Here is a 12031-nt window from a genome sequence, read left to right on the forward strand (position 1 = left end):
AAATTGGTCATCTTCAACGTGGTCCACACGAGGACCAAACCTAGTGTTTAGCTGACACACCAAGGTTTGCTGTCATTCATAAGCCCACAGTGCCCAATGTGCCAGGGATCATGTACGTTGACAGACTCTGAGGAAAGCATTAATAAAGACAAGAACCCCTTGTAATCAAAGCTTCATGTTAGCTCCCACCCCTTTATTCCCACCCTCAAGTTAATCACAGTTAACTAAGAGATATTGCTGCCTCCACCAGTGATATTATTTGCTCCTGCTGCTACATAGCCCTAGGTGATGGTTACAGCAGCTGTGCTGAACAGGAAAGAAAGAAATTTTTTTTTTCCCAAAATTAGAAATAAAGAATTTCCAAAAATGGGAGCAAAAGACAAAAGGTAATAAAATACTGCTGAAGAAAGGTTTAATTAAAAAAATCAGGAATTCAACAGTGCCTAAATCTTTATTTTTCATAACCTACATATTTTTTTTTTTCAAATTAGACAGTTTTACATTTTATGACACAAAAGGAAACTTAAATTACTGATAGTTTACATGTAAGCTTGATTCCAGTCTTAATGGAAGAAGAACAAAAACAAAAACCCTCAAGAAGGCTTCCATATTACACTTCTATTTCATGAATTGGCAGCTGTTAGGTCTCCTTAGAAATCTTCGATTGTCTGCTGCTATTAGTGTAATAGGTTACAAAGCACATAAAAATCCCTAACTGTAGCTAGCTGAAGGAGATACAGAGATAGGTATGCACCATTACAGTCAGCTGTTGCTTGAGATACACTGCACCACGCTCAAACAAGGGCCCTTCTGTGCCAACTGCTAAAGTCTTTAAGAGGATAAAGCAGCAACCGAAGAAAATTGCCACCGTTCATACGTTTCCACGTGGCAAGTGACAAATGTCGTGGTGGGGGACTGATCTGAAACAAGATTACACAAAGTTTAAAAAGCAACTTTTTTTTTTTTTTTTTAATTCCTGGAAGAAGAGTCTCAGATCCCGTTTTAGCTTGTTTGCAAAATGAAGAGCATCACCACACAATCCCACAAGGTAGAATGCCAATTTTAATTACTGTATCCCTGAACCTTTAACTCAGCTACTGCTTTGGGGAGGTTTTTCATTTTAAAAGCCACATTTTATTATCTCCATGTATCGTAGCAACAGTCTGCATGCAACTTCACAACTCTACTCCGAAAGCTCCATTTTGTCATCGAGTGGAAAAAAAATCTCCAAGTAAAATGCAGTAAGGATAAGTTGTACATTACACAGCTATTTGGCGTGTCACCTTTTTTTTTTTTTCTTTTAAAAAAAGCTATAAAAACCACATCAGAGGAAGATTTAAACTTTCGATGCAACAGACTGTTGCTGGGTAAGCAGTAATTACAGTGTATTGACCTAGCACAAATGGCAGCAGAATACATCAGAACAGCACAACACATCCTGCTGGTCTCAATATATTACCTTATGTACCAGTTGAGCATTATGACTAGCTGTACACAGTCGCCGTAAGTAACCACTTGTGATTGTTTGCAGCTGGTAAGCCTTTCACTTTCAGCAGACAAACAAAATGAACCATACAGCCGGCCTAAACCATACACAAATCTAGCTACCACTTTCACTGCCACCGGGGAAAGGATAAGCATGTTAAAATCCAATGACAGAACTGGCTGAGCAGTTTTGGTGATGTTGTCAGAGTCCTATCTCCTCCCACAGCATTCACAAAGTGCGCTTTTTAAACGAGAAAAATCAGCGGATTCCAGCATGCTCTATTTTAACCAATTCTGCAGCATACAACAGGCTGGATTTAGGTCAACTAGTTACCGATTGATGCTTTTAATAGGAAATTTATCAGGAGTTAACTTCTACAGTTACTTTACAGTTCTATGAATCATACTTAGGAAAGCACTGATACTCTCGAAAGCAGACAAATAAGCTTCAGTGTATATTTTCTTAGCAGTCTAAAGATTTTTCCAATTAAATTTGATTTTATTAACGACTTAAAATTACAGTTTGACTGCTAAAATTCAATATTTACATTGCAGAAAACTTTGGAATTGGTTAAATCACTTGTTTTTTAGAGGGATTTAGGAAAACATTTGAGGGCTTTCAAATAAGACTTTTCGTTCCGTTTCCCTTTTGCAGTGAAGAGGCAGAGTCAGTTCAGCACACCAGAATAAAATAAGAAAAAGAAAAAACAACAAATTAAAGTAATATTCAAACCACAACATTTAGTTTATCTACATCCAGCTCAACAGCAACATTTATAATATCAATAATTTTTATCAGATTTTTTTCTTTAGGGTACCTTTTTATATGTTCTGATTATTTACAACTGTACAAGCAAAGCACACACTTCCAAGTGCACATATTTAATACAGTATTGACTATTTGCATTTACAGATTTTTCAACAATCTGAAAAAGATCAACTGTTTAAGATCTTTAAGGTATATTACAAAAACTGCTGCTAGTTCCTGTACTACAGTATGTTTACCCAGTAAGACCAGTGACAATAGATACATACTGTAACTGAGTAATTCTGTATTCCACTCTTGCTAACCCTCAATGGGGTCAGACCTCATTAACTCTAAGCTGTCTTGTACAAAAGTTAAGGCAAAGTCATTTTCAAGTTTAAATAAAATTCAAGTCTTTAAATATTGGATGGAAATAATTCTTTAAAAAAATCAGTTGTTTAAATAAACATTTTTGTGGAATAAACTGTACTGTCATAGTCAGCAGGAATGAGTTTAGTCTGAACTTCCTGCAGTTTAAACACTTAAAGAAAAGCTTTAGGCATTTTAAAACAAAAATAATTTATATTCAACTTTATTAGAAACTTGCTAATTTAGTGCATCCTTGTCCTTCAGAAAGCGCATCACTTCTAAAGTAAGTGTGAGAAACCTCATCCCAGAGGTAAATATCAGGGATCTCTTCCTCCACCACACAAAACAAACACCATTATCTCACGGCTCGAAAAATTTAAATCCATATGCCAATGCTTGTAGTTACAGGAAGACGTCAACACAAGGCTGACTAAGATATGAACTCTTTCAAAGAGCACTTGGGGTAGAGTTTAAAAAAAAAAAGTCTACACAGAGCACAGGGGTAACCAGAACATACAGCGCTGACTCAGTTAACTCCCTTACAAGCACAGGGAAGCTAAGGTTATCACAAGAAGGCTACAGTGCTTTCTCCTGATAACATCCACTAATAAGCTTCACCACCATAGAAGCTCACAGACTTAATTCTTTCTATTCACAATGTGCTTTGTATTTGCAAATTATAATATCAGTTTTATTCTGGAGTGAGAAGATGGTTACTTGCTTGCAGTAAGTCAAAAAAGGAAACATTTTAGAAAGACTGCTATGGTGCTCCGTAGGATTCATTCTCTGTGTGCAAAACATCAAAAAAAGATTCGATTTTTAAAAACGCTAGAAACAACTACTCGTTTAACCTAAAAGTGCAAGTTCATTTGCTGACATTTAGTACAGCAGCCCAATAAAAAAAATCTTCAAGGTCACATACTAACTCGTAAAATATATCTACTTCCTTGCACCTACACACTAGCTGCCGTTATCAGTCTTTTGGACACTTTAGATATGTACTTGCAGACCAGTTTATTAAAAATATTGCAGCAGCACATTTCTGCTTAACAGTTTAGAAAAAAACTCACTATACAGAGCTTGCACTCACACAGCCACAGAGAGGCTTAATAAAAAGTTGATTCTTTTTCTAAGACAAATATTTTACATCTTGAAAAAAATAATCACACTAAGCTTCACCTCCAATTAAGCACCAACCTAAAGGTAAGGTTTAGAACAACTATCCAGAAATATCCAGAAAAAATAGAATGTTTGTTCAAGAGGGGAAAAAGTATTTCACAGAAAAATAACTTGCAGGCATTGTTATATGCCTAGTATCACTGCAAGCTCCTAACCAGCAACTCATTCTCAGGTATCTTAGTGGGAACATGGGTTTAATTTGTGGGAAGCAGACCTCTTTTTGAATCCCTCCCAGTTGTTAGTTTCATCACTGAGGAGATTTAGGAGGGGTGTTCTGTTCTTTATTTAAACGTTTGCCAACAACAGCTGGAGGGGACGATCTGCGTCCTGACTGTCTCCTCTGGTCTTTGGGTTGTCCAGGATGTGACTTCGCAGGAGGAGGTTCTCTGTTTTTCTCTATTGTTTCTGTGGGCTTTTTTTCTTCTTTCCCACATGCTACAGTGTTTGGCTTCTGTTCTTTCTGGGGTTGCAATGTAGGAGGATCCTTAGTTGTTCTCTGGCAAATTTCTGCATAACTAGGTTTTCGCAGTTCCTGGGAAATCAACAGCAAACAGGACAGCAGAGTTAAAGCATCCTGAGCAAAAATCATTTACTTTAATGAACAAAAAAGGTAAAACCTTTTGTGACAAGCAACTGCCATGCTTAAACATGCATGTGAGAGTTTCAATATGAAGTTTACAGAAGTGGTACAGAAAAGGTGCAAGACAAGGGAAAATGCAGAACACTATTCCAGAAGAATGGGATACTGTGACAGAGAAAATACTTCAAATTCAGGTAAACACTAAAACAGCTGAAACAGCACGAACACTCCAGTTTAGGTATCAACATACAGATTAATACTTCTACCTCAAGGCAACTACCAAGTCAGACGACAATTCAGGTAGCGCTATCATTCAGTGGAAGTTAATCTTGAATATTTTTGAACTGTTAATTGCACATCACGTGATCAAGCAGCATTGGAGAGCAACAGAAGCGATATTCTGTTAAATACACCAAAATGAATCATTAGGAGAAAGTAAAGTAGTGAGGGCACTTACCGTGGCAGCCCCGTTGACTTGTACCGATTTACATGCAGTACTGAGTGTGGAAGAAGAAAGCCTTTCTGCACTCTGTGTCTCTCTCTGCTGTTTATCCACAACCTTGGAGTCCCTGTAAAGCATCCAGCAGGAAAAAAGTCTCACGAGAACTGAAACATCAGGATAAGTGATTGATCTAGTAATGGCTCTGAAACTGTCTGAGTATGACTGTGAAGTTATAGCGTGCCAGGCAAATTGTAGCTATGACTAGCATTGCATTTAAAAAACACTATCAAACAAATGTTAGTGTGGAATTTGACATGACCTAGTATTTGTGACATTCTGATAGCTTTTGATAGTCAGTTATGTTACTCCTTTTTCTCCTATGAAGACAAACTGAGGGAGTTGAGGGTGTTCAGGGAGACCTTACAGCAGCCTTCCAGTACCTAAAGGGGCATTCAGGAAAGCTGGGGAGGGACTCATTATTGGGGGGTGTAGTGACAAGGACAGGGGATAATGGCTTTAAACTAAAAGGAGGGGAGATTTAAATTAGATATTGGGAAGAAATTCCTCACTCCAAGGGTGGTGAGGCGCTGGCACAGGCTGCCCAGAGGAGCTATGGATGCCCCATCCCTGGATGTACTCAAGCCCAGGCTGGATGGGGCTCTGGGTAACCTGGTCTAGCAGGAGGAGTCCCTGCCCTTGATGGGGTTGGAATTAGGCAATCTTTAAGGTCACTTCTAACCCAAACTGTTCTACAATTCTTTACTGTATGGACAATGATACTGCCCATGCTTCAAAGCTATCTAAATACAAGACAATGAAGTAGGTACTCAGTAATTTTTTAATACTTGCTAAGGCTAAAATACAACACTAAACATAAATACAACACTAAACGTTTGTCTGTTGAATGACTGTCTGGATCACTATTATAATAATACGATGTTCAGAAATTAAGTTTCATTGCCTTTACTACAAGTACAAAAAATTACTTTCATCAATATTTTAAAAGCTATTTACAGTGTTCCATCTTGCATTCTGATCACAGCAAATGCAAACATGACAGAGTAGAATAATTACAGATGTGCAATTAAGTTCTTACTCAGAAGACTGGGTTGGCGAAGGAGACCTTTCAAACGTCCTGGGCAATGTAGAAGAGACTGGCAACAATGGCTCCCGAGGAATTCCAGATGGAATAGTGTTTGTACTTGCATCCACATTAACGTTCTGAAGGAGAAAAAAGGCACAGAAGGGCAATCATAGTATCCAATTAACGTGGTTTGCCTGAAAATTAATGCAATCAGGAAACAGTTTATATGTCGATTTCAAATTGTGAATTAGCTACAGGAAGCTACAGAATTAGCTACCTATATTGGAAGGGTTCAATACATGGATTGGAACTAAAGTTTTTTCCCTTTACAATTACTTAGGAACACTGACAAATCACACCAAGGCTCTTTTGCAAGGGAGTCTGAAACTTTTTTCCCTGGGGGATACATCTGGATGACAAAATCACTTCTTTTGACCTTGGAATTTTGCATCCAGTGGTGACAAAGGCAGCTTGGTGTCTCCTTCCATACCCATAGTTAGCTTATTAAGACTAAAGTCTCCCAGAGTTACACACAGCTTCTGCAAAGTTCTAGCTTCTAACTCAGCACCATCCTGATAGCTGCTGCTAAAAGCAAAACAACTCTAAAAAAAAAAAAAAAAAAATGAAGTTTTTGCGAACTAGGATATGACCATCAATTCAAAGTCCCTTTTCTATGCTTAGTGTGATTTGCTACGAGAAGAGGCTTTTTCTGCAGCCCTGACAAGATTATTCTGATATCAAGTGAGATTGTGTTTCTAGATACAGGCCAGATAGATTCAAGATGCATACATGAATTTAAGTTGTCACAAAGTAAGAAGTAAAACAAGACTTTAATTTAAAAAATGTATTTCTAATAACTTAACCATTTCACGTGCTTTAAAAAGTGTTTTTTCATACTGCTTCTGACCTGACTGATTCTAGAACCAGAACTGGAAAGAAGGGAGAGCAATGGCGGAACCCCAGCACAGAAGGAACAAAATAGCCATCCTTCTACCCCTAAGGCCAGCAGTCAAAGGTCATAAAACACAAGACTCCTGTGGTCACTACTAAAAAAGAAAATGGTATTTGATGACACGTAAATCAGGCAGCATAGATTACTACACTGTATTTAAGCCTGGTTTTATTTGAAATAAAAGTAGAACCATATGAGGCAGATGTTTAAAAATAAAGGAACAGCTCCTACTAGTCATACTCACTGTAACAGTACGTGCCTAGTCTTGAATTTGGAAGTTGCTGAGCATTCTGGCCCAAGTCCATTGAAATTTGTAGGTACATGGTTAATTGACAATAACTTCAAGTGAAGCAGACATACAAGTGCTGTTGCTAGGCCAAAACTCTCAGCCTCTCATCTGACAGAGGTGCAGCTTCCCAGTTAGAAAATATGGGATGATTAGCTCCTGCCATTCCCCAGAGCTACATCTAAAGAGCAGCTAGATATGATGGCTCCGTAACAATTGCTGGAAATCATAAAACCTAAGTCCACTTAGCTTCTTTACACAGGTCTTGCCAATCTGTCAAACAGGAGTAGCACTGCCTAAATCTAATTCAGCACTACGTAGCTATGTCATGCAACAAAAAATTGCTGAGATTAAGATGAAAAATAGCCTGTATGAACTGGCAAGATTCCAGTGTTAACCTTGCTAGTAGAACACAATTGCTCTTTGAAGCCAGTTACTGCTATCTTATTATTCACGCCAACATGGAAATAGTGCAATTCCTCTCTTGCACACAATGGTACAGACATTAACTCATGGAACCCAGAAAAATAAAAATAGGAAATCAAAGGAAACTTAAATGTGTCAGTGCATTGTACCTGCACAGTATCACTTCAGTGACTCTACAGGGGAGAAGTGCAGATTCATTAGGTTAAGTACAGTGCAAAGCAAGTACTGGATTTGTAACAGGAGGAGCAACACGTTTTAAATTGTAGCAGTGCTGGTGACTGCTGAAATTATATTTAGAACATGAAATATAATAGCTAAAACCACTCTAGAAATAATATAGGTAAAATACAAGTACACAGATTGCCAAGGACAGATCACAATCTAGATTACTGGCACACATTAAATTGAAGACTGCTCTTATCATGGCACTATTCTGCATGTTCCTTCTAAACACAGCCCTGGAATGCAGCTGTCTCTTGTCTCATGTGCAGAAGACAAAATAAATACCATGTCTGTATAATTTCTCTTGGATGGAGACCGCCCTGCTACTTCTTTCCTTAACCAGCCTATGTCCTAACAACCTCTGATACCTGGACAACAAGAAAACACACGTGCAACAGTTCAGGTTTTAAAGGAAAAATCAGAAGATCTCGGTGTTCATTTGGTTGCTTTACACTGCTATGTCCAGCAGTTAGCTTCTTCATTTAGAAGTCAGCCCCTGGATATAGAGGTGCAAAGCTACCAAAACACAGATTAACATTACAGCTAAGAAAAATTTTAAATTATAAACTTCCATAGCCTGGACTGTTCAGTAGTGTACAGGGCATATCACTCTTAATAGAGAACATACTGTCACTCACAGTTCTAAGACAGTTCTAAGGATGAAATCTACGAACAGCTACTGAACATCAATTCTCACCTGCATCTCCGCTGTATCTAGAGAGCAAACTTTGGTTGACAAATCATAGTTACAATCTTTGTGCAATATGACACAACAACTCTTGGAACCAGCTGGTTTTGATAGCAGTTCTTGCTCCAGCTGTGATGCTTTGTGTATTAAGATTACATAGGCAGCTTCTTTATATTTCAGCACTTAAAAGTTTGTCACTTGAAAGTGTTTTATACACAGTTCAGAAGTCTTGACTTTCAAATAGGAGGAAAATTAATCATTTTTCACATGGGTCCATCAAAAACGCTGAGGCAATCAGGAACGGTAAAGAGCACATTTTCTAATCTCTGATAATCTACTTGTGCAGGTGCACGTATTCCACACTGTTTCAAAGAGAATACCCAACAAATTCCAAAATATAAATACAGAAGGCAGTCACACAACATTTGACAGCTGTTTTTTTAAAAGCATTTCTCACGACCCATGTCTTTTCTACATAAGACACCAAATCTGAAAGCAAGAGATATGCAATTCTTTGTTTTCCCAATGAAAACAAACACTGACTACTCACTCTTTCTTTTGACGTTCCTATTACCACACTGGACAGTCTGTTTTCAAAAAGGTCTTCAGTCTTTAAATTGCCAGCAGCCCCAGGTAATGGAGGAAAGCTAGATAAACCCAATTCAAAGCTAGGAGACGGAGGTTTTGGGGGTGGTGGAGACTGTGTTTGGCCTCTCTGGAACAGAAATAACATGCTGAGGTTACCACACTGGATGACAGAAAGGAAAATCATTAATCTAAATGTTTTACATTTGATTTACATGTGCAAAGCCCTGCAGACCTCCCTCCACCTCACTTCCCAAGAAAATCACAGTACCCAGGAATTCATTTTCCATTGGTGCCTTTAAAATATTTAATTTAATTTAAATGGGATGGCATAAATATCTTTAAAAACATCACATGCATAAACTGTAATGCTACTGGTATAGTTAAGTCTTCTCCCTGACCCTTCTTTCAGGATGTACAATACACTGACATGAAAAAGACCATTTTAGATATCATGATACAGTGAGAATTCAGAAATAAAGCCCCTTTATGTGTTGATGTTAACATTCTATGTGAAAGGCAAGAGATAACAAGAATCTTATATCATTCAAGTTTGGATATATTAAAAATTGGCAAGACAGCATGCCTTGCATTTAATGTAGATGATGGCAATTTTCATCAAATTTACTAAGTGACCATATGAGTACACATTTAAAATGCAAATAATCAAAGCGATTTTTGAAACATGAATTTTTCTAATTAAACCTAAGAAAAACAAAGTTCCAGGCAAAAACATTATTGGGTTTAAATCCATATAACCTACAGCAGTTCAAGAATTAAATGAGTCCTTCGGGCAAAGATCACTCATGGAAACTGCTTGTAAGAATTTGTAAAACTGAATTTGTAAAACTTCTATTTCTGTCAAAAAACTAAAATTCATTTTGTTATATACTGGAACTTAAGTTACCCATTAACTTTGTCTACATCATGTAAACAAAGATGTAACAGATGTTACTGTTTCATGACTGTGCTAACGTGATCTCTGCTTCAAAATAGCAAGTACAAAGTTGTCTTTGAGACGATCCCTATTTTTGACAAGGGAAACAGTTCCTAGTATATCGCTGAATGTGAGAATAATGCTTATAGACAGAACAGGGAAAATGTTGCATTACTTACTGTTTTATCCCCTTTTTCACGAAGAACAATAGACATACAAAACTACCCTTGAGATCCTTTCACAAACTACTTTTTATGCCAAAAGAAGGGTCTATCAGTTGGTAAATAGGGAAAGAACAGACACAGAAGCAAGAACAACTGCAACCCTCAGGTTTGCTACTAAATCAGCATTATGCCCCTCCAAAGACAGAATTCAAGAGTGTTACAGCAATGAATGCTGTAAGCCTCCCAAATATATAAAAATAGAAGCTAGGTGACCCAACAAAGGGTCACAGAAAGAAACTACACTTTATCCAGCTCAAACTGTAAGAGGGACAACCTTTTCCTTTTTAAGCCAGTATTTCAAATCAGAGAACTTTTTCTTAAATAGGACTAACGTCCTGTAATAGATACTGCTTTAGATATTCCTAAAAAGTAGATCCCCCTAAAATATGTAAGAGAGAGTTAACGTGGATATATTAACATTTTGAATCAGAGGGACTGGGAAAGACTTAAACATAACTTAAGCTGCCAACTGCATAAAATTTCTTAAGTCAACTTCATACAAGTTCAGTAATTGGCTTATGTCCCTGGGTAGCCTCAGATACAAACTGATCGATTTCAGGTTTCGTGTGCTTTCTTGAGCAAGGATGAATTCTTCCTGTAAGTGCTCCTTCTAAAAATTAAAAGAAGTCATCTCTTCTTTCAAATACAGCTGGCTGTGCTGATGTCCTACATACAATATACAACTACTGCACATGAAATAGGATCCTGGATTCTGAAGGTGTCAAACGTCAATCTTTCACTTCAGGATATGTTACCTAACAGTGTACTGAGGGCATGCAGCTGCTCCCACCTTTGTTGAAGGTGCAGTATGGGACAGCAGAGACTAAAGATTCATGGGCCAAGAGACTGGAAGGAACCTGACTACACAGGCTGCAGTTAAAGCCTGCTGCTGAGAAAAGGGAACTGGTAGACCTGACTTCCAAAGAAGTCAGTTTTACATTTAAAGTTAAAACAACCTTTAAAGTCAGCCGAATCTGAAGAGCCTCTTTGTTCAGTAAGAGTGCCCCAGGTAATCCTCGCTCTTGCCACTCATTTATACATCATGCCTAACCTGTACCACTTCCTTGTTCTTTCAAAGAAAAGAAAAAAAATCATTGATGGAAAAAACATCAAGCAGCTCTTAAAGAGCAGAAGAAACAAGTACTGAGAACCCTACATGTAATCTGATCTCACTGAGTTTTGAGAAGTTTGACAAGAACCAAAAGGAACCACTTGCCCTGTTATACTTCCTAAAGCCTTGACATTCTTTTTTATCTGTGTCCCATTAAACTACTCAACAGCAGGAGGCACCAATATGCAAATGCAATTATTTCAGACTTCTGAGAAAGCATTATGGCTCAAGCAGTGCCATTTCTCTGCAACTCTAACATGAATCATGAAATAATCCAGTGAGATTTCATGAATTTGCAATGTGAAGCAGAAATAAATTGCAGAGAAGTGCCTGGTTTTAGCTAACCAAACCCTAGTACTATTAAAACATAGCTAGTGGGTAGAAGAAAGAAGTTAAGTCCAGTCTTTTCAAGTATTTATTTAGGTCTCCACCTTGAATTTAAGTTCACAAAAATCACAGTATTTCAAGTGTTAGCATATCCACCCTTATCAAGTGGTCCTGAACACCTTAGTGCCTCTTGCATAAGCAGAATCTCTCATACCCTCCCTATAAATGAAGAATGACGATATGGTTCCTGAAAAAACAGCTTTGTCCTTCTTCCAAGGAGAACTAAAACTGTTGTGTTTGTTTTGTTTTTGAACTCTCCTCAGAGTTGGAAGTAGAAAGGGAGAAACAGGGAGATGTATTAAAGAAATAACTGATCACTTCATAGCTAA

General features: G+C 37.7%; 1 protein-coding gene across 3 annotated transcripts in view; it reads right to left on the reverse strand.

Annotated features, from left to right (window-relative positions):
- Nucleotides 1–432: 432 nt before the first annotated feature.
- The window catches only part of LARP4B (La ribonucleoprotein 4B), a 57127-nt gene continuing 45528 nt past the window's right edge, over nucleotides 433–12031 (reverse strand). For all 3 annotated transcript variants that reach the window (XM_082753696.1, XM_082753694.1, XM_082753695.1), the window contains 4 exons: nucleotides 9009–9173; nucleotides 5897–6021; nucleotides 4816–4927; nucleotides 433–4310 (listed from right to left, as the gene is read on the reverse strand). In XM_082753696.1, the coding sequence (XP_082609822.1) occupies nucleotides 4026–4310; nucleotides 4816–4927; nucleotides 5897–6021; nucleotides 9009–9173 (687 nt within the window). In that variant the 3' untranslated portion in view covers nucleotides 433–4025. The remainder of the gene's footprint in view (nucleotides 4311–4815; nucleotides 4928–5896; nucleotides 6022–9008; nucleotides 9174–12031) is intronic.

Source organism: Aythya marila (genome assembly GCF_965140915.1).
Source record: "Aythya marila genome assembly, chromosome: 2".
Lineage (NCBI taxonomy): Eukaryota > Metazoa > Chordata > Aves > Anseriformes > Anatidae > Aythya > Aythya marila.